Source organism: Dermacentor andersoni, chromosome 9 (genome assembly GCF_023375885.2).
Source record: "Dermacentor andersoni chromosome 9, qqDerAnde1_hic_scaffold, whole genome shotgun sequence".
NCBI lineage: Eukaryota > Metazoa > Arthropoda > Arachnida > Ixodida > Ixodidae > Dermacentor > Dermacentor andersoni.
Genome location: NC_092822.1, coordinates 41,199,745 through 41,226,937, shown reverse-complemented (window position 1 = coordinate 41,226,937; position 27,193 = coordinate 41,199,745). Strand labels below are relative to the sequence as shown.

At 44.2% G+C, this 27,193-nt stretch overlaps 1 protein-coding gene across 1 annotated transcript in view; it reads left to right on the top strand.

The window, feature by feature from the left end:
- LOC129383902 (uncharacterized) overlaps positions 1 to 19,299 on the top strand; it is a 42,900-nt gene extending 23,601 nt beyond the window's left edge. Inside the window, exon 3 of the mRNA XM_072284336.1 lies at positions 16,470 to 19,299. Within this exon, the coding sequence (XP_072140437.1) occupies positions 16,470 to 16,679 (210 nt within the window). The 3' untranslated portion in view covers positions 16,680 to 19,299. The remainder of the gene's footprint in view (positions 1 to 16,469) is intronic.
- The last annotated feature ends 7,894 nt before the right edge of the window (positions 19,300 to 27,193 follow it).

Below are 27,193 nucleotides of genomic sequence, written 5' to 3'. Positions count from 1 at the left end.
GGGCCACCCACCAACACGACATCAAGAGGTGCTCAAAATTGCAAGTTTTCTTCGTTGAAACAATAGTTGGCGGACTTGGCCTATCGCTGGATCTTATATTTTCTATAGATTATTAGCATTGCACTGTGCAAGTTATAATTCTTAAGCCGCCATTATGTTGTCAAGTCGATTACATAGGTTTCAACTTACCCACAGCTTCATATCCCAGGAAGAGAAATCTTCCCAATATTCAGATAATCGTAACAGTGCAAGAAGTGTCCTACCAATCCTGCATTAGGACGAGAAGTTCGCTCTTTGATCCTTTGCTGCGCTCGTTCACTCTGTTACGAGGGATGCCAAGGCTGAACGCAGGAAGGCGCGCCTAAGAGCTGCGGTCTATGAGAGCCTGCAGTGAAAGTACAAAATTCGATGCTAGCTTGCTACCAGTTGTGACATCCCACCACCAGCAAGTGACAGGTACAAAACAATCTCATCTTTTCGTAATTCAGAAATTTCGTCAGAAACGTCCCTACAGTTATTGTAGTATGTGCACACATTGTTCAATTTTCTCATCTGCGCGCTGCCCGTTTTCATTATCAATCTTATCAAACTGGCTGAGGCCAGTATAAAGTCAGTATAAATACCAGCATTATCGGCAGTTATCAATCTTATCAGACAGGATGCGACCCCTATCAAATCAAACCAAATCAAATCAAGTTTATTCATTACAAACAAAGAAACGGTTACATTTTCGTTTTACAGACGAGGGTCCCAAAGTCGATGACTGTAACCGGGACCCTCGGTGGGTAATTATAAGAAAAAAAATTACATAGGTGGCAGGACAGAAAGAAAATTTATAGAATGCACACTAACAGAAACGAAGAGCTTTAGTGCAATAACAGAAAAGTGATTATGATTACAATGTACAGTACTACTAACAAAGATAAAAATAATATCGGCGTACAACAGAACCTTTAAATTATCTGAAGAAGGAACAGAACGAAATAGAGAGAAATATGATCGGCAGGCCGAGATGAACATGAAGTAAAAATATAGGTGTGCTATAAATATACATATACAAAATTTCAACAGACGCAAAAAAAGACATGAGAATACATAAAAAGAAGCATTATGAACAAAACGACTAAAGGCAACAGCAAGCATGTGAACAGCAAAACATAACAGAAATAGTGACAATAAATAAAACATTTGGAACCATAATTGCGTCACTGCGCCAAAAGGAACTCTTTAAGGGATTTTTCGAAGGCATAGAATGATGTGAGTGATTTTATGTTTGATGGTAAGTGATTCCATAAAGATATGCCAGCCAAAGATGATGTTAGTTTACCATAGTTGGTACCGACAAGACTCAGTAAAAAATTTCTGTTAAAGGCAAACCTAGTTCTATTGTAGTTATGTAAATCATTTAGGTTAACGAATTCGTAAAGCAATTGGTTGTTAAGTAACTTGAAAAATAAGATTGTTAAATTATATTGAAACAAGTTCGCGGTCGTTAAAATGAGGTTTTGACGGAGCAAAATGGATGCATTTGACTGACGAGGACTGCTAGTAATGATACGAATGGCTTGATTTTGTAATTGCTGAACTGATGACAGGTGGCAATTGTACGTGTTACCCCAGGCAGCGATTCCATAGTTAATATGACTATGAATAAAAGCAAAGTAAAGTGATAAAAGAGCCTTGCGAGAAAAGAAGGCGCGTGCTTTTATTAGAGCGCGAATGCCAAATGCCGTTTTTTTCTTAATATTGTTAACGTGGCAGTCAAATTTGAGGTTAGCGTCCAGGAGAACACCGAGGAATAGAACCAAGTCACCGGGTGGAATTTGATGAGCACCAAGTGTTAACGCTAGTGGAGTAGTTAGGACCCTGTGACCACTATTGAATATAATATATTTAGTTTTCTCTGGATTAATAATTAGGTAATTACTGAGACACCATTCTATGACGTCAGTTAGCGCAGCATTTAACTTTGATGTTAATGAGATTAACGATGTGTTTGATAATGATATGGTGGTGCCATCGGCGTATAAAACGCAGTGAGATGAATGTAACAGGTCGGGTAAGTCATTAATGTAAATAATAAATAGTAATGGACCGAGAATGGACCCCTGGGGTACACCTAAGTTAATTATTTCAGTTTGAGAAAGAGCACCCGCTACAGAAACCACGTACTGCCTATCCAACAAATAGCTTTTTAATAGAGTTAAAGCGGGACCAGTAATACCGTATGCTTCAAGTTTAGTGAACAAAATGCTGTGGTTAATCGCGTCAAAAGCTTTGGTGAAATCCAAAACGACAGAGCCAACGAATTTACCACAATCTATAGATTTCTTAATAAAATCGGTTAAAGAGAGCAATGCTAAGCAAGTAGAACTTCCGGAACGGAATCCGAACTGACAGGGATTAATTATACTAAATTTTTCAAGGTAGTTATTTAAACGTTAAACTAATAAATGTTCAATAATCTTACTTAAAGACGAAAGAATAGATATTGGTCTGTAGTTAGAAATTAGGTCTTTGTCTCCCTTCTTAAATACGGGAATAAGCTTAGCCTTCTTTAGACATAGAGGAAAAGTGCAGGATTCGAAAATGCGATTAGTTATGATACATATTGGTTCAGAAATAATATTAGCAACTAACTTCAAATGGTGTGCGCAAATGTTATCTAAACCTGGACTTGTGTTTTTAAGGCTACAGATTGGTAAATACACCTCTGGAACAGTAACAGGGGAAAGAAAAAATGAGTGAGGTAACCTAGACATGGTTGGCTGAGTGACTGGTTTGTTATGTATTTGTGTCAGTGCAAAATAGTCGCTAAAGGCATTGGCAACATGAGTAGGCTCGCGGTATGTTGTACCATTCAGGTTAATTTTAGAACATTGTTCAGGCGTAGAGGACTTATTCATGAATTCGTTCAGAAGCTTCCATTGCTTTTTTGCATTATTGCTGTGTTTATTAAATTCATTATCATAGTAGCGCCTTTTAGCCTGTTTAAGTAGCGTGTTAAGAACATAACAATATTTTTTATAACGCAGAGCCAGCTTAGAGTTAAATGGCCGCCGCTTAGTTTTCCTGTATAGGTTATCTTTTTTCGTTAAGCTGGTCAGTAATGCGGACGTCATCCACGGGTTGCAGGCATACTTATATTTATTCTTACACCTAACCGTCCCGGTGCTTATTGAGACGGCATGTGAAAACAACGCAGAGAATTTGTCAACTGCTGCTGCCGGATCATCCAATAGATTGACCTGAGTCCAATTAGTATTGTTAATGGTATAAATAAATGTATCTTGGTTAAATACTGATGTACTGAAAGAGATGTTAGGGGTTGGCACTAGACTGTTATATGTAACGAAAATGGGAAAATGATCGGTTATGTCAGTACGCACAACTCCCGACTCGGGGGACGGTGTTATGTTAGATAACGCATGATCAAGAAGTGTTTGCTTTCCGTTATGGCTACATCTGGTATGGCAGTTAATAAGAGACTCGTAGCCATATCCGAAAAAGCAGTCCAAGTAGGCAGAATATGCGCTGGTATTTGTATCGAGTAAGTTGATGTTAATGTCGCCAACGATTAAAACAGTCTTGTTTTCGAGCGATAATTTGTTAAGTATGACGTCAAGAGCAAGTAGGAAGTCAGTGACAGAAGATGACGGGGAGCGATAGATGGAACCAAGAATAAGATTTTAGCGATTATGTGCAAAGAAAGGTTGTTCAGCCTCAATCCAAATAGCCTCACAGGAACTAACATTTATTGAAAGATCGTGCCTACGCGTGTAAGTGACGTCCGAAGCAATGAAAATAGCAGCACCTGCACGATTATTAGACGAACGATGACAGTACTCAGAACTGTAAGATGGAAAACCGTATAAATTGAAATCGTTGTCAGAAAGCCAGGTCTCAGAAACACAAATAAACGAGAAAGAGTGATCAAGATTGTTGATAAAGTTACTAATCTTATCATGATTCCTCCTAAGGCTTCGAGCGTTAAAATGGATCAGTGAACGATTATTATTTGAAAGTTGATACTTAAATCTTTGTGGGGATATCAAAGACATGTCAGATTAAGGTGCGCACGCGCAAGGAAAAGATGAATGAAAGACGGTTAGGTGAATATGCGCAGGTCCGCCTCGGATGAGATGCGGAATACTTTGCTGTCACTGGTCTTACGAGCTTTAATGAGGAAATTATCTGTCCACAGGAACTGCCAGCTGCTATGCTTCTTTAGCGCGAGTGCCTTCGCGAAAAGCCTCTTGTTGTCGGGAGTTAAATGGTCATTTACAAAGACTGGAGCTGGGGCTGGAGTGGAGCCTGAGAAACCAATTTGGTTAGTTTGTAGGCGAGCCTTTCTCGCTTTGCGCAGAAATTCGGTTTTCTTGTCACGGCAGCACAAGCGGGCAATTATGTTTTTTTCGCCAGACTTCGTAGGCACGCGATGTACGGTGTCTAGGTCAGAGGGCGAAACAGGACATTCAATCACGTCGCCCATTAATTTGAGAATCGCGACACAATCCTCCCCATCGGTGGACGGGACACCCTTAATCTCAATATTATTCCTTCGAGAATACTGGTCGAGGTGCGCGACTTTCGTTTCAAGCTCGTTATTGCGTGCTGTCAGGGCTTTGTTCGCTGCAAGCAGTTCGCCCTGTTTCGTCATCAATTCATCGAAGACGCCGCTTAGGTGTTCGACACTCGCACTGAGGGTAATGTGCTGGTTCAGGCCCTCGCCGGACAGTTGATCTTTGATTTTCGATGCTAGGTCGCTTACCAAGGTTTCCATCTTTGCATTGAACAAGGATCCAAGCATATCAATTTTTTTGGATAATTCCGCGTTTGACGGCATTCTTTAGCACCAGACAATAGAATTGAGCAACAGGAAAGTATAACTGGTCAGCAGTTGCGGCTAGAATAAAACGTTACAAATTCTTGTACAAAGATCTTATAACCAACCTGGGAACAGATTGCAGGAGAATTAGACGCTGTTCAGACCGTCGCAACTGCCACTGCCAAATGAAGACTGGTGCCTTGCAGCGGTTCTTATAGTTTGTCCAGGGAGCAGTCTACGCAGACGCAGCCGGTCGGGACGAGCCCCACTAGGTGGCGGGGCGCAGTTGATATGGCCGCACGTGAAGATAGCCACGGAGGCACGCAGAAATCAGCCTGGGAACAGATTGCAGGAGAATTAGACGCTGTTAAGACCGCCGCAACTGCCACTGCCAAATCCTTATCCTTCCTTATCGATTGTTACCTTTATCGGACTCGATCCAAACTTTAGTAACCATTATCGGTCGTTACCAACTTCACCATTTGATTCCTATCAAGCGGGATATGTCCTTCTAGCCCTTATCGAACACTCCCCGACCATGAACAACTATTATTTGTCCTTACCAATCATATCAAACTTGATCCGATGAGTATCAAACCTAATCGGTTCAATCAGAATCGCCCCGACCATTAGAAACCTTGATCGCTTATTTGCACCTGATCCATCCGCGTCGATCTAATACAGACCATGATGAGACACCCCATAACACCTTGTCACTCTTTATCATCCATATAAAGTCAATGACTGCTTATCTGTCTGTGTCCCTCCACGCGATGTGCATGAACTCTCAGAGATTGATGGCAATTTGATCAGTGAAGGTGCATCCCAACGGAAAGCGCATTCTGTGAGTATCGAAACGCATCGTGCATGTGCCGTGCTTCGCGAATAACTTTCGCATAAGATTTTTGTGCCTGCAATGCCTTGCTACATGACGTGCATTATATGCGGAGTTTATTACCACACCATTCTATCAATAAAATCGCTCATGCCTAGTCTTCTATTTTCGCCAAATTATTCCTAAGGGATTTGAGACTGACAACCCACAAACAAATTTCATGGAACAAAGCATCGGCAGCGCACGCCGTTTATGTTAAATCTACTCAGACCTAAATAAGAAAAGTGCCAAAGAACAGCAATAGTAATTTTAAAGGTGAGGATGTGGAGTCTTTACGGCAACGGCCGATGACAATCGCCGAGCCGAGCGGGAGACGCCGCTCGGTTCCTTAAATCACCAACAGATGGTACTCGACTCCCCGCATCATACAGGAAAGCAATGCAGCCAATCAAACTAAAGCTTCAAACATGGGCAGGTAATAATGGCATTTTATGAGAACTTCGGAGTGGCTTCAGAATAGGTAGGCGTTTAGATGATAACTTATTTGTGCTTATTCAGTGCATTGAAATATCAAAAGCAGAAATAAGACCATCATATGTGGCCTTTTTAGACATTACAGGAGCCTATGAGAACGCAGACCGCAACATATTGTGGGATATTCTGGAATGGAACGGCTTAGGTGACGATTGTCTACATCTTTTGAGATTTACCTAGAAAATACTGTTTGCGTTTAATGTGAAGGGATGAAGAGCGAGGAGAAAGTTCTTATCAATGAGGGACTGGAGCAGGGGTGTCCTTTATCCCCGCTGCTGTTTATGATATACATGGTGAGGATGGAGGGGGCGCTAAAAGGAAGTAATATCGGGTTTAATCTCTCATACAAACATGCGGGTACAGTAGTAGAGCAACAGCTCACAGGTTTATTTTATGCGGATGACATTGCGTTACTAGCTGACAAGCAAAGTGATTTGCAACGTCTGGCTAATATCTGTGGACAGGAAGGCAATAATTTAGGTTTGAAATTTAGTGTTAGAAAAGGAGGTGTTATGGTATCAATCAGAACAGTGAACAGACAGTGGAGATACAGGGCCAGGAAATACCTCGGGTAACAAAATATAGATACCTTGGTATATGGATAAACAAAGGCAATACATATTTGGAAACACAGGACAAAACAATAACAGTGAAGGGGAAGACAAATGCAGCCATAATGAAGCACAAAGCACAATGCAGATACAATGCGTATGAGGTTCTCCGAGGTACGTGGAAGGGTGTAATGGTTCCAGGACTTACATTTGGAAATGCGGTTGTTTGCTTTAAATCAGGGGTGGAATCAGAACTCGATGGGAACCAACGGTCAGTGGGTGGCCTCGCATTGGGCGCTCACGGGAAGACTACAAATGAGGCTGGGCAGGGTGACATGGGCTGGACTAGTTTTGAAGTGAGGGAAGCTCGCAGTAAAATTGAGTATGATGAACGGCTGAGGAATATGAAAGAAAGTGAATGGGGTGGCAGAGTGTTCAGGTATCTCTAAAGGTATCTGTACAGACTGCTGGTGTGCAGTCTCCGCGGTGTACCAAATGGACGATTGTAGGCTGCGCTTTGACGAGCTGTGGTACGTCCAAAACATGGAATAAATATTGCATTGGTGGACAGGATGTTATCTCAGCGTAGTAGCCTAGCGCCATAAAATAAGCTGCGAGTCAGGCGCCTCACAGTGGCGGATCACGTACTATGCAGAAGAGGTCATTGAGGTTGTAGTCGTCAGGGTTGCAGTGTTACATAGAGATGATTGAGCCAGCATTCGTACTACAGGCGAAAGGTGCCATTGTCCAGGGCTCCTAGAAGCATACTGGTGCCACGAGCCCCGGGTGCTATGAGGTACGAGGCATGTACAGAGATTCAGAGGGACCCCGTAGGGTTTAGTCATGTCAGGATTGGGGGCTCAATCCCATCGCTCATGGTCCGTTGTCAAAATTGGAGTCCGGCATGAATTCGAAGGTAGCTGGCCCATGCCGTCGTCCAACGTATCTTCGCTGAGGACGTTGATGAAGGGAAGAACTGCTTTTCCTCGAGAACGAGGAATATGGGTCTATTTACAATATTTATATCAGTCTAGCATGACTGCTTCAGAAAGAGTGTCAGTCCAACATCACTGCTCAAGAGAAGTGTGTCGAGCATCCGCACAACAGCCGTTTTTAAACACTCGGTCCGCCGGCGATACAAGGTGACGCGAACGTTCGTTTACTCATTGTAAATTCGCCGCCGCCCCGCAGAACAGTTTACGCACACAAAGGCACACACATTCCGATGTCCGGAGCCGACGTCAGAGGGGAGCCGTTCCGAGTACCTCGGAGACATTCTGGGTAGCTCGTTGTCCTGCGTGCCGGCCGGCGCATTGGAAGCAACAAAAAACGGCTTCCCCGCGGCAGCTCACGCACGCGTAGCAGATCAGGTACGCGCTGGGGAGTTCGGGCACAATAGTTCGTCCGTCGAACTCATTCCGACACAACGGCGATGGGGCTAGAGGATGGCGGCGGTTTTCAGCACAAAGCCCGCTTCATCGAACGCATCCTAGCTGCGGCGACGGAGAGTGGGGGATGCGCGTCTTGTTCCCCAGTCGTAATTGGGTGGCAATCCCGCATTGCAGCTCGCCCTTCTTCAGTCACGATATTGCACCGGTTGTCCTAGATGTGTGCGCCTAGGGCCATTTGCAGCAACGAGAGCAGGTCACCTGGCAGTACGCACCTTGCATGAGCATGGTGTTTATGCTGATTGCCTACGTTGTGTTGTAAAATGGGCTATCAGGCTTAAAGAACTGCACAGCATGGTTGCTCTTATAAATGTTGTACAGGCCAGGTACCCACAAGAGCAACGAACGGAACGCTTCGATAGACGGTTGGCGTGCTGCTTACCGTGAGAACTCGGACAATGGCGACGTCAAGTTCGACGTGGTGGCAATTTAACGTAGTGCAGATGTTTCACCTGTGGCGTCTCCGAGTCGATGAGAGCAGACTTCGCGCCCTGTAAAGCCTGTTAGAGAGGCCGCGAAGCCACCGGTAGTAAGACAAAAACCCGCATTTCCGTCCATGGAAGGAAAGCTGAAGACCGTACAGTACGCAAGAGCGCTACGTTCCACCCAGCGATTTCCTTGCGAATTGTCGTCGCGCAAGGTCATTCAGCTTAGGAATCGACTCACAGACTGCGTGAAGCTTGCAGATTGGGACCAGTGACTGATGACCAGAGGTACGGCTAATTGCAGTCGATGTGTGCACTCGTGACTTGAATGACTTGCAAGTGGTGCACCTACCGAGAACTGCCATGATAGAATGCCGGCTTGATAAACACGAAGGCGCGAGGTGGTGCAGCTGTCGATTGCCGCTCACCGCAGATCACCGCCGAGCTTTGGCTCAAGAGGTGGCAGTTAGAGCTCTGCAAGGAAGCTCTCTGACAGCTACGGCTGAACACATTAAAACGTAGTTGTCATTGATGGTGTCTACGTGCAAGTGGCAGTGCAGCAGCATGAACGAATGGGCCGGAATGTCAATGTAAAATACCTGGAGGTCCTGCATTCGCGGTACGCCAATTGGTGTGCGTTTGACCTTGTCACACTCATCTTGGAAGAGTCCCTGCTATGACCCTGTTATGGCTGGACTCGGTCGCGCGGTGTCGGCAATCTGAAGACACGGCGCCGCAAAAACGAGCCACCGCAATTTATTCTGGCCAGCCAGCTATGGTGTATGTGGTTCCCGGCAGAACTATTTGGACACGCCTACTTAGGCCGGGAACGCCCCTGTAATTTTTTCCCAGTCCTATTCTCCCATGCCGCTTTTCTTTAGCAACGGACTCCTGCCTGGGATGGTCGAACCGCTTCACATGTGACCTTAAGCTTCGGGAAATATGCAAACACAGGAGAAAAAGCAACAGCAGTACAGTAATTTCAAATGCATAATAATTACTTGATAGATATTGCCGAAATGGTAGCGAAATAACTAGATTCACTTTATAAAGCCGGCGTGGAAGCAAGGAGCTTTTAGATGACGTGCGACTAGAGGTAAGACAAACGCGGCTAAAGAATTGAATTGGACAGAGTAAACCACTTATATGATGGAGCAAGGTAATAAAACGAAATATAGAAAAGCGTAATTAGGTGTCCAAGAAGTATGAATCCACCGAAAAGTTAGGATCCAGGGCAAAGCGAGCTCGACCATTAAGAGCGCGACATCACCTAGAGATACACGCTGTTTAAACCGACAGGACAATGCATGGCGGCCAAGATGGATACTGCGTGGCAGACAAAATTCGTTAGTGTAGCAAGCTATCTCTTGGCGCCAGTATCTTGAATAGTAAGAAAAATGAGCCAACAGAAGAGCAAAGAATGCATTCGGGGTTGTATCGTTCAGGTAGAAAGCACACTTTAATTACAAGTATGCTAAGGCCTCAAATCATTTCTACTAAGGCCTCGCATCATTTTTTTCAGTGAGCCATATTCGGAACACGATGGCTACAAGACTGGCACATGATAAAAGCGTTTGAAAAAATTGATTAGGGAAAGCGGAAACATTCTTTAGGTTTTTGAACTTGCAGAACCACAGGTTTTCTTGCTATCAAGAGACTGACGTAGTGATTAAAAGGTTCCTAACGGCTAACTGCGTGAGCGCCACTGGATACACTGGAGAACGAATCCGAGTTCTAAAGTGAGGTATGCGGGCTCATTTTTCGCTCTGAAATCTTGTTCGTATACAAGTATTCCTATGTCATATATACAAGTTGTCTGGAGCCTAGGCTTACATTAGGGATAAATGGCTAACAAGACGACAGCAAAATAGCGCGGATGCCAGCGAACGTGGACGAACCGCTACATATTTTACTCCAAACTACACAGCAGTGCTTGCCATTTCTTATGGCACTTTGGCATGAAAAAAAGGAGTGTTTCTCAATTTTTCGTTGATCTGTTTTAGTTCCAGTGCAATAAACTACAAAAATATTCGGCCCACATGTCTCCGTGCCTGTCACTTTCTGATGCAATGAGCTTCTGCCCAGAAAGCGTGCACTGTCTTCTAACGGGTTTTATTTGAAAAAGTGCCTCAGGCTGAGACCGCGTAGACAATACCCCTCTTAAACAGTATTTCTGAAGTTGAGGCCATAATTAATCAATTGTGCTTCTTGTGGATCTCTCTCCAGGTGAATACGGTGCTGGGCCGAGCGAGCCTGGAACGAGCGTAACGATGCTATTTAGCCCACTCAACAACCCCGTGGGCAGCTTCACGGCGTGGCCACTTAACCTCGCGTTATCGCTACTGACGAGTAGGCTCCGAGGCGACGCTAGGAGCCTAATGCACTGGGCCGTAGGTTTCGGATTTCCCGGAGAAGACACTGTTTTCATCTGCGAGGCGATGCGCGACGGGCAAACGGGCGAGCTCGTCGCGCATTCGTCGCGGCGGACAGCCACTGCTGTGGAGGCTACCCGACCGAGAAGGGTGAGAAATGCAGGCGTTGTAGGCGATACACATTTAGATCCATCCTACCCAACGGAGCACTACTCAAAACTTTCCGAGCTTAAGCATAAAATTTAATCTCGTCAAATCAACCGCATGAACAAACAGGTCGCTGTTCAGCTTTAGCTTTTGCTTCGAGTTAGCAGCCGAGAATCAGGCAACTCACGTGTAGTCGGTCCGAAAGAAAGGGGGTGGACAGCGTAAGATAACGAGGCATTCATACTTCCATAAAGCGCAGATACCTGCATTCTGCGATTTGAGCAGCGTGTACCCATTTGTACAATCGGGGGGATTTTCATTCCAATATACAACGCCTAGGGCGCACAAATAAAATGCACATACAAACAGCGTAAAAGCAAATTGGAAACGTACATCTGGCCACAATTGTGGAGCACGTACTGCATTGGGACTCCATTAGTTAGCGCATCTTTACCGCCATTTTCTTGCGCAACGTTTCACGATATGTGAGACAACCTCCCCAAAGCAATTCTAGAATGGTACACGCAATGAGTGAGTTCGCGCTAGGGCCACCCACCATCACGACATCACGAGGTGCTCAAAATTACAACTTGTTCTTCGTTGAATCAATAGTTTGCAGACTTGGCCTATCGCTGGCTCTTATACTTTCTATAGATGATTAGCATCTCACTGTGCAAGTTATAATTCTTAAGCCGATTTGTCTATATCCATTCACGTGTTACGCCGCCATTATGTTGTCAAGTCGATTACATAGGTTTCAACTTCAGCTTCATACCCCAGAAAGAGAGATCTTCCCAATATTCAGATAATCGTAACAGTGCAAAAAGTGTCCTACCAATCTTCCATTAGGACGAGCAGTTCGCGCTTTGATCCTTTGCTGCGCTTGTTCACTCGGTTACGAGGGATGCCAAACTCAACGCAGGAAGGCGCGCCTAAGAACTGCGGTCTATGAGAGCCTGTAGTGAAAGTACAAAATTCGATGCTAGGTTTCTACCACTTATGACATTCCACCAGCAGCAAATGACAGGTACAAAGCAATCGCATCTTTTCGTAATTAAGAAATTTCGTCAGAAACGCCCCTACAGTTCTTGTATGTGCACACATTGTTCATTTTCTCATCTGCGCGCTGCCCGTTTTCATTATCAATCTTATCAAACTGGTTGAGACCTGTATAAAATCAGTATAAATACCAGCATTATCGGCAGTTGTCAATCAGACAAGATGCGACCCCTATCAATCCTTATCGGACCTTTATCGGACTCGATCCAAACTTTAGCAGCCGTTATCGGTCGTTACCAACTTCACCATTTGATTCCTATCAAGCGTGATATGTCCTTGTAGCCCTTATCAAACACCCCCCGACCCTTGACAACTATTATCGGTCCTTATCAATCATATCAAACTTGATCCGACGAGTATCAAACCTGACTGGCTCAATCAGAATCGCCCCGACCATTAGAAACCTTGATCGCTTATTTGCACCTGGTCCATCCGCGTCGATCTAATACAGACCATGATGAGACCCCCATAACACCTTATCACTCTTTATCATCCGTATAAAATCAAATGACTGCTTATCTGTCAGTGTCCCTCCACGCGAAGTGCATGAACTCTCAGAGGTTGATGGCAATTCATTAGTGAAGGTGCATCCCAACGGAAAGCGCATTCCATGAGTATCGAAACGCATCGTGCATTTGGCGTGCTTCACGAATAATTTTCGCATGAAATTTTCCTGTCTGCAATGCCTTGCTACATGACGTGCATTATATGCGGAGTTTATTACCACACCATTCTATCAATAAAATCGTTCATGCCTAGTCTTCTATTTTCGACAAAGTATTCCTAAGGGATTTGAGACTGTCAACCCACCAACAAATTTCATGGAACAAAGCATCGGCAGCGCACGCCGTTTATGTTAAATCTTCTCAGACCTAAATAAGAAAAGTGCCAAAGAACAACAATAGCAATTTTAGAGGCGAGGATGTGGAGCCTTTACGGCAATGGCCGATGACAATCGCCGAGCCGAGCGGGAGACGCTGCTGGGTTTCTTAAATCGCCAACTCCCCGCATCATACAGGCTAGCAATGCAGGCAATCAAATTAAAGCTTCAAGCATGGGCAGGTAATAATGGCATTTTGGAAGAACTTCGGAGTGGCTTCAGAATAGGTAGGTGTTTAGATGATAACTTATTTTTGCTTACTCAGTGTATTAAAATATCAAAAGCAGAAATAAGACCATCATATGTGGCCTTTTTAGACATTACAGGAGCCTATGACAACGCAGACTGCAACATTTTGTGGGATATTCTGGAATAGAACAGCTTAGGTGACAATTGTCTACATCTTTTGAGATGGATTTACCTAGAAAATACTGTTTTCGTTGAATGTGAAGGGATGAAGAGCGAGGAGAAAGTTCATATCAATGATGGACTGGGGCAGCGGTGCCCTTTATCCCCTCTGCTGTTTATGATGTACATGGTGAGGCTGGAGGGGGCGCTAAAAGGAAGTAATATCGGGTTTAATCTCTCATACAAACATGCGGGTACAGTAGTAGAGCAGCAGCTCATAGGTTTATTTTATGCGGATGACATTGTGTTACTAGCTGACAAGCAAAGTGATTTGTAACGTCTGGCTAATATCTGTGGACAGGAATGCAATAATTTAGGTTTGAAATTTAGTGCTAGAAAATGATGTGTTACGGTATTCAATCAGAACAGTGAACAGACAGTGGAGATACAGGGCCAGGGAACACCTCGGGTAACAAAATATAAATACCTTGGTATATGGGTCAACAAAGCCAATACATATTTGGAAACACAGGACAAAACAATAACAGTGAAGGGGAAGAGAAATGCAGCCAATTATGAAGCACAGAGCACTATGGAGATACAATGCTTATGAGGTCCTCCGAGGTACGTGGAAGGGTGTAATGGTTCCAGGACTTACATTTGGAAATGCGGATGTTTACTTTAAATCAGGGGTAGAATCAGAACTCGATGGGAAGCAATGGTCAGTGGGTTGCCTCGCATTGGGCGCTCACGGGAAGAGTACAAATGAAGCTGTGCAGGGTGACATGGGCTGGACTAGTTTTGAATTGAGGGAAGCTCGCAGTAAAATTGAGTATGAGGAACGGCTGAGGAATATGATAGAACGTAAATGGGCTGGCAGAGTGTTCAGGTATCTGTACAGGAAAAACATTGATTCACAGTGGAGGAAAATAACTGCAGGGTGGGCAAGATAGCAACAAATGTGGTCAAACGGAAAGTCAGAGAGGCTGAAATAATCTCACGGGTGGCGGCAACGGAAAAGAAACCTGCCATGAGTAACTACTTAAGAGGAAAAAACGAAATCAGGAAAGAAACAATTTATGATAACTCAAAGGGAAGCTCATTACTTTTGGAAGCGAGATTGGGATGCCTTAGAGCACGCACCTACAAAGCGAGTTATAAGAAGGAAGAAGGAGCATGTGCTTGCTGCAGTAAAGCTTCGGAAACTATGGAACTTGTTTCATTAGAATGTGAAGCCGTCTACCCAGCGGTTTTTTTTTCTTTACCTAGGTAGGACAATAGGCAGCATACCAGCAAGAGCTTCATGGCGCAACCCACCGCCATGTCCCAAATCCGACGCTCATAACGTCCGTCCGTCCGTCCGTCCGTCCGTCCGTCCGTCCGTCCGTCCGTCCGTCCGTCCGTCCGTCCGTCCGTCCGTCCGTCCATCCATCCATCCATCCATCCATCCATCCATCCATCCATCCATCCATCCATACACACATACACACATACACACACACACACATACACACACACATACACACACACATACACACACACATACACACACACATACACACACACACATACACACACACATACACACACACACACATACACACACACACATACACACACACACATACACACACACATACACACACACACACACACACACACACACATACATACATCCACAGTGCCGGTCGCGCGGGGATAGGCAAAAGAACGAGAAAGCTCGTCTTCGCGCGTAGTGCTCGCCGCAAGCGTTCCCCGATAAAGATTACGGTTACACATGCTGTCATTTCCGAAAAACTGGGATGCAGTCTCGAATCTTTGAATACTATTGCGTCCTAGTCGTAAAGGCGAAGCTTAAGCGTCTCCCAAGCATTTGGAGTGCATTTCTTTGGTGCCGGTTACTCCGCTGAACGTCGGCATGCCTCGGCGTGACTGGTAACCGAACAAACGAGAGCAGCGAAGGATGAATGAGCGAACGAGTAATGCATCGGGAGATGAAAGATGGTGCGAGTGAGGAGAGAGAGAGTAATATAGGAAGGCAGGGATGTTAACCAGTCACTAGTCTGGTTGGCTACCCTACGCTGCTGGGAAGGGAGAAGGGGAAGCGAGAGAAGGGAGAGAGGTGTAGATACGTGTACGGACAGCAGTTGAGTTAAAGCCCCTCGCGCAAACCAGAAGTTCTGAGAAAGCATGAAAGTGCCTTCACTGCCTTCTGAACCGATGATCGGTCGGGACGGTGCTCTAGTAACGTCTGTTTACTCAGAGGATAGTGAGAGTGAGGAGTCTCATAACGAAAGCGGAAAGGAAGATGAGGAAGGAAGGATGATACGGTAAGGGGAGTGCAACACTAGATATGATCCACGGCGGCGAGCCACTGCGCATGCTTGATTTCGCGCGCGCCGACTCAGGTAGAGATGCGTTCTCACAATGTTTCCGCATCCTTGTTCCTTCTTTTAGAAAAATGAGGGATGTAACCAGTGGAAGTGCTGCGCCGACGAGAGCACACTACCGTTGAAATTTGAATTTGAACGCTAGTGTTCTCACAATTCGAGAATAACAGGAATTCAAAACCCCTAAAGTACGGTGCTCAAATTTCGCATGTGGCAGTATCGTAATCGTCGTAAAACTTCATATTGTTACGTGTAGCAATATATGGGCTTCTTTATAGCGATTAGTCTTACCTGACGGACGGCTTTACTCATTGGGTAAGCTCATAAATGCTTACACGCCTAATAAATGACGCTTGGACAGATCAGCAGCTGGAGTTATCAGCCCAGCTGCTCCGACGACTTCCCTATGAATGGTACTCGCGATTTTGCCGGTATTCGCAACTCAGTGTAGGTTGAGTGATATTGTACCATGGCGTATCGACTCTGCCCAATTACAGAATCAAGGCGAATAAAATAGTGTTTAAGAGGAAGTAAAGTATTGGTTCACACTGGATAAAATAATCAAGGCAGTTTCATTGACCATGTTGGGCACTGTAAGACTGAATTACGAAACGTCATTTTGAGTTACGCGTTTTTCTGTTTCGCTTTGCAGGTAAAGCTGGGAAGCTACCAGGTGACGCAAGACCAGGTACATGCGGCCCTTAAAGATTTCGGGGATCTTGAGCCATATGACGTCACCAAAAACTCCTGCCAGACATTTGTGGTTCAGCTGCTAGAGCGCCTAGGTATCAACGTCCCAGATGATGTTGTGACATGTCAAGCAGCCGTGGCGAAGTCTCCCGGAATGAGTAGTCCGGAATGAGTATCCCGGAATGAGTAGTCCCAAGAACCAGCACTCCCAGCGTAACAGCAGCCACCATATATATTTCTAGTAAAGTGGGCCCGTCTCTGTGTGTGTCATCTCCGTCCTTCATTGACGAATTGATTTCACGAGTCGTTGTCAACACTTGTCGTGTAAGAAGCATCGCTTTCTGCATCAAGAATGGATTGGTACCCATCGAAGTAAGTGCTCTTTTCCGCCAGGCGCTACCGTCCTGGGGGCACACGAAACGAATTAGCAAGATCCTCAGGTCCGAGCTGTGGCGCCAAGTTCGCATGCTTAACGAGCTTCTCCGCACCGCCTGTCATATGCAATATCCTGCCTGGCTGGCTGATGGGAACATTCGGTATACCAAGAGCTTGGCTTCTCGGATGACAGAGTATCTCTGGATGTGTAGGCTGAACAGTCTGCTCAGGGAAACAAGAAAAGAAGAAATGTGGGAGTGATGTAGTTGTGGGGGATATCGATCTACCACAGAAAGTTACATTGGTTCTCCGGAAAGGACCCAAGTTTGGTATAGAACCGAAAGTGCCGCCGCATGAGCTCATTTCCATTAATTGTCGAATTGCAAGGAAGGCCGATCCAGTAGAGCAAGAAAAGTGCCTTCTTGAGGGAGTTGACTGCTTGCTCAAATCTAGCTACCCGGGGCATACACGGCGAAATGACTTGTCAACCGGAGCCATTGTGTCTTTCTTTAGCAAAAATGGCCTAACGCTTCTCCAAGCCGATGTCGGATAACTTCTCGATAAGGGCTGCTCAGGCGATTAAAAAGAATTTTTCACCTATTCCAGTAACGCTTCTCCAAGCCGATAAGGAAGGCGGATTTGTAGTCATCTCGGATGATAACTTCTCGATAAGGGCTGCTCAGGCGATTAAAAAGAATTGTTCACCTATTCCAGTAAAATCGACAAAAGTCAATGCCGACGCTGTGGCAATGTGTGAGCGGCTGGGGTTGGCCAGTCTTGCGAAAGCAAAAGTAATGCGGCCAGTCTTGCGAAAGCAAAAGTAATGCGCTGAAGGTGTTCTTTTCAGTAAAACGTATAAGCAAGACCTGCCTTTCAGAACAATAGTGACGGAAAAAGCGGCATGGCAGAAGCAACTTAGCTCTTACATGTTAAAAAATTTGCGTGAACTAGATGTACAAGATCCGTTTTTAACGAAAAGATCGGGTGAAGTATTTGAATTCCTGAGAACTGAAGCTAATGTAGGCTTTGCCTTTTCTGTGGATATTGTTGATTTATTTCATTCTGTTCCCCATGATGCTCTGTTCTTTGCGGTTAGGGAGTGCATTGAAAGGAATGAACCTATTTCTTTTCAGAACTCTGCCGGTGTTCCTATTGACGACTTTTTAAGCCTTTGAAAGTTTTACCTGGAGTCTACTTTTATTATGTTTGACCAGCGCTTTCTTCTACAGAAGGCTGGTATATGCATAGGATCCTGTGTCGCCCCTGTATTGTGTAACATTTTTCTTTCACAAATGGACCAAGTATTGCACCATGTGTTACCAGCTAATAAAGTTTCAAAAGTGTTTAGGTATGTAGATGATTTTTTAATTATTTTAGCCAAGGACGGGAGTCTAAACTCCGCAGAGGTTGTGGCTAATGCTTTATCCGTTTTTAGACAACATGGAAAAGGCTTGGATTTTACACATGAACTGCCGCAAGCAAACGTTTTACAGTTTTTAGATCTTAGCATTGAGTTCGGTAAGGATCATGTATGTTCGTGTTATGCACCACGTGCGAAGAAAGGGCTTCTGCCATTTGACTCAGCGCATTCGAAATTGGTGAAGAGGGGAATTGCGTCAGGAAGTCGTGTGTTCACAAGATTGCATTGAGTTTCGAAAATCAATTGGCTAGGCTGGCTTCAGCTGGGTTCCCTGGTTCGCTCCTAACAGGAGTAGCCGAAAGCCTCTCACAGAAAATGAAGAGAAAGGCGATGAGAGCTGGAGCAGAGGCCCCTCGGCAAGAGGTGAGACCGGTGGCTGTGCCGTACGTGCACAAAGTGGCCCACAATCTGAAGAAGGTAGCGAGCAGACATGGCGTCCCGCTAGTGTTTTCTGCCCGAAGGAAGCTCGGAAGCCTTTGCTCCCAAATCGCCAAAAGAAAAGAAAAAAGTGAAAAAGGCTGTGGAACCAAACATGGGCGACCTTTCATGAAGTGTGCCGAAGGGGTTGTCTACGAGATCCCCCTTTCGTGCGGTTGTTCCTATATAGGTCAGACCGGGCGCTGTGTTAATGAGCGTGTGAGGGAGCACGAAAGAAATGTTGAACAAATGAAAGAGGGCCCAAATTCGCCTAAGCACATCGGGACCTGTCCCTCACGCTCTTGTGAACCACGTTTTTCTGACGTTCGGATTCTTGCCCGAAGTAAAGATACTAGAGCAAGGGAACTGGTTGAAGCCTATCACATAGGCAAGAAAGGCAGCTTGCTTGTGCGTTAGCGATACTTGGATAACATTATATAAGGCCGAGACGAGGTTTCTTGAGCGTGTTGCGCCGTGAATGTTTGATTAGATGCGTGAATGAATGTTTGTTTTGTGCGCATGTGTTGACTGACAGTATATATGTGCCTGCGTTCTGTAAATAAAACAGTTGCGAGTGGCACCCTGTCCCGTTCTCTTCTCTTGTGTGTGTCTGTTTATTTGGCGTCTTCATATTTTATAGTAAGTAACAGCCACCCAGTGAAAAATCGTCGCTCCCAGTGCCTTTCTAGTTCGTGTTCTGCTGGATTATGTTCTGCTGACAGACGTGTTCTACTGATGGAGTATAGTTGAGCATTCTTTTCAAGTAGAGTGCCACCAACCCGTGGTGGTGACTGAAAGCAAAGTATGTGCGAAGCGGGTTACCCGGACTGGCGAACTAGGACTGAACATGGCACGAAATAAATGCAACTGTCGTATCTATGTTCAAAGTGAGCCTCGCACATTATTTCACCATTGGCAACATGACACTGAGTGTGCATAATTTTTTTTGTAACCATGTGCATGCGGATCTCACTGCCTCATTAAGTTTTCACGCAGAGAGAAATGGTCTTCCATGTTGCACGCTTACTCATTAGTTCCTAACTATGCGCTAGTGTTCATACAATCCTTTGTGCCGAAACTCAAGACACTTCAGCCGCTGACACTCGAACGCCACGAAAATACTCTACAAGAAACGGGCTGACCAGCGCCAAGCTATCAGCAGGATCATCACCTAAGTCGCTAAGCTGCTTCCAGCTAAACTGCCAGTCCTTTTCAGCTTGAACATTTACATGCTTCTAGAAATCAGAAAAGCCTGAGACAGTTAATCACAGTGAAAAATAAAATATACATTAAAGAGCTCAAAGCTGTGCAAGCTTCTTGCGTGACTTATAATGAAAGGATCTGCAACAGAAAATCAAGAAATACATGAGCGCTCCAAAATTAACCATTTAGCATTAAAAAAAACAGGAACATCATCACTGACCGGAAATATTACCGACCATGTCAGACAGCTTCTTACTCCTCCATTGATCATAACAGTTCAACGACCACCTGTAGCTATCGAACTACCAAAAGCTACAAAATGCTGAATTCGATGGAGACCGCTCGTGGCAATGTTATGGAACTGGTTTGAACTGAATGTTCACCCCAGTGTCCTATTTTGAGTATCCGAATTCTAACGCCTGATGAGCTGCTTCACAAATAGAGCTGCGCTGCCATCAAAGGGCTGTGTTTCAGCGACAAGCTAAAGCATCGTGGTACAGACTGTCACTGAGAAATTTAGTAAAGATGTAATAATTGAAAGGCACACATTCTGATTGCTTGACATGCACCCAATGCACTGCTTCTGTAGCATCAAGAGAGAAAGGACGCTTTACAATAACTAAAGCGGGAGCCTGAAGTCTAGAACCACTGGGAGTGTTGCCAAGCACTTACGACACGCTACTACTGCTTCACAAGAAGATACCAAGCAAACTCTGCCTTCAGTACTTCAGAAAGATAACCACATCTGGATGTGCAGATTACCTTCTCGAGTTCTTGAAATTTTTCCAGGCAATGCTAGAAAGCAGGGAAAGTCCAACTAGCATACCACTAAACACCAAGCACAGATGTCCAAGAGAAGCATCGCGATTTTGGAGAACTTTATGCAAAAAGTGCTAAAGTACTTCATCAGTGCTAAAAAGTAATAACCCATGAAACCCCATGCACTTGTCGCGCGGCAGCGATGGCTCTTGCTCTTAACTATGTGACTCCTGTTTCCGTTGAATAAGAAGAAGAAAGTACTACAGAGTAACGAGCACTGCTACAAGTGCTCAAGAATAAAGCAGTGGGACTGCAGGAAAAGTGGCTCGAGGGCTCAACCTAACGTATCACAGGCATGTGTGACCAGAACAAGCAACTGGTACGAATTCCTTCAGATAATGATGTTGCACGTCCCAAGTCAACCGTGCAATAACTGTTGCAAGTGGCAGAAATATGGGGGAGCAAACCACATGTTGCTTCAAACAGCATAAGCTTGTGCAGAAGGGCAAAGTAAATGGCCCATCTGTTCTGTTCGGCTATTGCAGCAGAAGAACCTTCATGCTGAACTGTTCTGCCAACTTTACTAAAAGGGAAAGCAAGATTTAACTATTTACAATTTAGGCAGCTACAAGCTAATCGCCAAGAGAGTGTCAGTAAGTAAAATTGTGGCTGCATAACCTGTACGATGCCAGAGTGCCTTTCAAAGCACTCCAAATTTGTGTGCTCTGCAAGGACTTCCTGCTGCTACCACATGACCCTACAGCCAGCCTCATGGAAAAGCAGGAGCTCCGACTTGCTGACTATGCGTGAGATGAACTTTGATTTGGCATTGGGAGTCGGGCCACTGCTCAAGCTGATCATTACTGGGATGTGAAGAGCAGCAATGACAGGCACATAAATTACCGGCTCGTGGCAGTCGCAGACATTCTCAGCTGTACATTACAGGGAACAGCACTTGCATTGTTTGCTGTGACTTATTTCACCACTACAGGAGCGATACAGGTGTCCATAGGGTTTGACCACGACAAGCTCTACCAAAAGCCAAAGTCGTCATGAGAGCTCAGTCATTTGGTGATAAAGAACAGAGAAGAAATAGCCAATCTGAGCATTCGATAACTTTGGAGTGTTTAAGGAACACTAAAGAGAAACATGAACAATTTCGAATAATACAGTATGTTTTTAGCCCTCTTTGTTCTTAAACTTATGGTGACTAGAACAGAAAATGAAGCTCAGAGTTCCATTGTTTTCAAGTTCATGGCATTCTAAAACACTTAGGCCAAGTTGGCTCAATGAAAGTTCCTGAAACTTGCTATGTTCATTCTGGCTCCTTTAGAACACAATGTAGTTCATTTTTACCCATAAATAATTAACTAAGCCCTAGCAGACGCCATCCAAATCTATGACATCACACTGAGCTGGTGTGACAACTTTAAGGCGGCTGTGCTACTCATTTTTCCTTTTTGTGCCTTTTTCCACTTGCCAAGCCTCTTGCAGTAAGGGTGGCATTTTTGGTATCGTATAAGGGTAATTTACTAATGAAAGTGAAATCATTTTTTCTTTTTCATGTCCCATTAAATTCCATTAATAAATAAAGCGGCACACACGTCTCCATAATGCAGTTCAATAATCCAGAAAACAGGAATATGTCTGGCGCATCACTCTATTCTTCAGTCCCTGTCAATCATGTTAGGCATAGTGCACAAAAATGCTTTGCGTGTGTTGCTGAATTCTAGGTACACACAGCTTTTTAAAATGTCTGATGGCCTGAGAACTTTTGGTGGAGCCTTTGCTGACAGGAAACATGGGCGGATGTGCTGCGGAAGGCGTTGGTCCTCCAGAAAAAGGACTTCTTGGCACAGCAGCAAGCAAGTGTGACCTGCCCTCAATAACACACGAACCATTTTCTCTATGCGGAAGGAGCCTTCTGATGTTTGCACAAATGTGCTGTCGCTTTTAGTTGGCCTTTTATACAGTGTGCTGTGGTACATCTGTTTCTTAAATATGAGCCTCTCGTAGCACGCAATACTACTGCCACCATAGCCAGTATCATTGAGTGCTTGCATTTCGGAAGAACTGAATGTAGCATGCTTGTTCAGGCCAAGAAACGTTGCACCACCTTCTTCAACTGCATTCTGGATATGTGGGTGTCCAAGGAAACTATCACAAACTGCCCTGTCCTCTTCCGACATATTTTCAATGGCTATGAAGTGCTCTAGATATTGCCCCATAACCACACGCTCAACAATCTGATGGAGCAGGCCATGTGCAGCGGTCACCGACTTTACAAGATGCCCATTCCCACTCTCAAATGAAAAGGCAGAACGGGTCCACAGTGGCCCCAAATGTCGGACACTCTCTGCAAGGTGATAGAGCTGGTGCACATTAAACGTCGCTGCTGACACACCATACAGTGCCTCACAGCGTGCTGCAAACATTGACAGAAGGCGCTCTGAAAAGAATAAAATGGAGCAATCAGAACATTGAATTTTTGTAATGTATAAAAAGCTTGAGGGCCTAATCACATTTGATGCAGTTCAGCTTATATTTTGAGTGTAATTGCAGGCATCTCCAAAAGGCAGCACCTTAGCGAGCATTTAAGTTAAAACTTAGTTAAGGGACCGGGGAAGTCATTTACTATGGTGTATTTTTGATGTGAAAGCATCAAATGGCCCAATGTGTGAAAAAAGCAGCGCCTGTAGCAGCGAAAGATCACTTAAGTTGCCACTGGCTGCAACGCGACATCACGAGCAGGTGAAACGGTTACCTGCTGCTGTGTTAGTGTGCCAGGTGATGTGCGAGGATTATGGCGTTGTAAGCCGGCACACAGTTTCTTTCTCTCTCTCTCTCAACCCCACTGGGCTTAGCTGCTGCGCGCACCTGCCAGCTTTGGTGGCCTTTGCTACTGCCTCAGTCTCTTGTCGCTTCCACCGCGTACATAGCAAATAATAAATAAATGCACTTCATTTCTCAGCAATATCGTCCAAATGATTCCGGTCTACAGCCAACATGCTAACGTAGAAACTGTAGGAAAAAAAGAAAGTAGCCCGCACCAACTTAATTGCAAAACTCAATAATAAATACCTCGCAGAAAAACTAAAAAACACTACTCGCCGCACGAAGCTCGAATGACTGCAGTTGGTACAAGTTGTGACATTAATTATTTTGCATTAGCAACTTGTAACAAGCGGTTAGGTGTTCTTGGATTTTTGTTGCACCTCGTCTCCACTTCCCCATAAGCAACAAGGTCCTCTGCCACTGCAAGGAAAGTGTACCACTAATGGCTCAGCAGAGACCTCAGCAGAAGAGTATTCGGCAGTGCCATCAACCTTTCTTTTCTTTCAAGTGAAGAGATGTGTAAATGCAAAAATTACTATGTGTTACAACACATGCACTTATGTTTCTATATTTGTGCTGACACAGTCACTGTTGTGCAGAGACCTACTTTGAGGCATCCTAAGGACCACATGGCCTGCCAAAATAAAGCGTTCATAAATATATGCTACTTATCACAAATGTTTCAGTATGTGTAATCATCATGCTCTTTCTCTGTCACAACTTTCAGTTTCCTTATCTCTTCTAGCACATTGCTTTAACATTTTAACATTGCATCAGATGCGGCTACATGGTTGATATACAAAATGTGGTGATGTTAAGTGGACACTAAAGATGAACACTAAATCCGTGTAGACCGACAAGGCACGCTTTCAAACTATTTTCGTTAATTCCACACTAAAAGTGGATTAAACAAGAAAAATAAAGGCCAAACCTTTTTTTTTTTAATTTCACATTGAACCCCAAGCACCAGAACATCAGTGTAATGTAACAGATCTCGAAGTGTTTTCTATTGTCCATTGTTTCACACTAAATGTTTTTGAAACTTGCAAATTTCAGTCTTTACCACTGTTGCAATACAATGTAGCCCAATCAACTAGGCCTGAGCAGACACTGAAAATCATTGACATCATGGCAAGCTGAAGTGAGAACTTGAAGGTGGCGTTGCCATGTCGTTCCTTTTGCATCATGCTAGAATATTAAGTTTCCTCCTATGGTAAGAATGGCTTTTCGTGTTATACAAATAAGGGTTATTTGCTAACACAGCTTAACTTACTTTCCTCTTTAGTGTCCGCTACCCCCGTGGTTGCTTAGTGGCTATGGTGTCGGGTTGCTAAGAATCAAATCGAGGGATCGAATCCCAGCCACGGCTGCCGAATTTCAATGGGGAAGAAATACAAGAACACCCGTGCACTTACATTTAGGTGCACATTAAAGAACACCAGGTGGTCGAACTTATTCGAGTCCCTTATTACGGCATGCCTTGTAATCAGATCGTGATTTTGGCACGGTAAATCCCATAATTTATAAATTTTATCTTTAGTGTCTGTTTATCACTGCTACCAAAATGCTAAATTATTCCTTTTACATTTTCTAGAAGTTGTGTGGAGAGGTGCTCCAGAGAAACTGCATAATGATGTATAATTGCAGAAGAAGTAAGAGTGCTTGTTTGTTTTAGGTATGAGCATGGCCCACAACAAAACATGGAAAAACATGTGGCACAAACAGGAAAAATTAGCCTCATGCTTGTGAACAAAAGAAAGCACAACAGCAAGAGCATGGCAAGAATAAAAGAATGTTTGAGATGCCCAACTTAATAGTCCCCTAGAGCTACGTTTCAATGAAATGTAGAGCAAAAACTGACACCACAGACCGTTAAGTGCACTGACACCAGTTAACTTAAATGTGAGTGTACATTAGAATGTTGCAATCTTTCTGATATATGTGCTTGGCTCACAAGATGGTGAAAATCTTTGCATGCAACAAGAATTTTCTATAGTTGGCAAAATAGATGTCGGGAAGTCTTGTGGCTTCCAGAATAGAAGCCTCTGTTCTCTAGGAGCATGTCCATGAAAAACTGTTGTTTTTGATCTTTCCCTCATGCTATTACCCCTTTACAGTTATGCAGGTAACACTTTCTTTTTATGACCGCTAGGGGGAAGGCACACTTTCCTTCCAGCTCAGCTAGAAGAAACACGTGCAAGGAAAAAGATACATGCACACTCCACGCACTACGGAAATTCGGAAGCGAAGTTTTCAAGAGCCAGCAAGGGAAAATGCCATATTATGACGATGAGACACACTGCAGATTTCAGTGACGAATACATCCCTCAGTCACCATGGCCGACCTTGCAGAGCAAGCAGAAGTTTTATACGGCATTAAAACATGTTAAATTGCAAGATGCAACATGCTTGACCTTGTAGAAATGCACCACTATGTGATAAGTGCAGCTAATTTTGGTAAAGAATGTGTCCCATTGGTTCTATCTGGCTTACACAAGGGAAATTCTTAAGGGTGCTTTATTATGTCTTTTCAGGTATGCATCCCAGGCTTAAAGGTTAGAGCATTAGGCTTCTGTGTTGGGGGAACTAGGTTTAAAACAATCCACCGGACATGCAATTTTATTCACTCTTAGGCATGCGTCAAGGCCATGTACACAACCAGATAGAAACACACAAACCGCAAAGTGGGTAGAATAGCCAAAGAAAGCTGGTAGAGCATGGCAGGTATTCAATCTTGTGGACCTGTCAATACACCCCTACTGCATTGCACGGCATCACAATGAATAAGGTCGTAGAGCATGAACATTTATTTTTACTTGTTGGTGCACCATTTTCATTTTCGAACCATTTTAAATCCTGCTTATTAGCAGCAGCAGCGGCCTGTTTTTATGTTTACTGCAGGATGGAGGCCTCCCCCAAGTAATCTCCAATTACCAAGTTGTGCATGTGAATTTTGTGATGTCATCATACCACACGTAATACTCCGCCGTCCTCATTTGCGCTTCCATTTCCTTGGCATCCATTATGTGACTCTACTAGACCACCAGTTATCTGCCCTACATTAATAGTTTGTCCATCCCCATTTTTTTCTCCTATTGTAAACTAAAATATTGGCTACCCCTGCTTTCTCTTTAATCTACACGCTGTCTTCCTGCCTCTTAATGTAATGCCTAACATTTTTTGTTTCATCACTCATTATTATAACCTTCTTATTGAAAATTTTACCAAGACAAAACTCACTTTTAATGCACCCAAGTTGAATGCACATAAGCCGTTTTACACCAAGAAACTTTCACATTGGGTAGGCCAAATAATGCAATTTACTAAAGATGCATAAGTAATTGCAAATTAAAGACATACAGACACATATGAGTACATGAGCTCTAATCTGTGCATGGACAAAGCTTGGTGTTGAAGTGCACATAGTTGCGTCTATACACACCCCTTTCAGTTCATGTTTCTCATACTGTGTCACTAATCCTTTATCAGTAACTGTTGAAGTAGACTAGCTTTCCACAATAATAAAATTTAGGAGAGGGGGCTTACATGATTTTACAAATTATAGTGTGGAGGTGTAGAACATACATTTTAGAGTGCAATAAATAATACCCAAAACAAAGGCGAGCGAAGACAGCTGCTTTCAAGAATGAACTTCAGATTCTTGTCTATAATGTTAT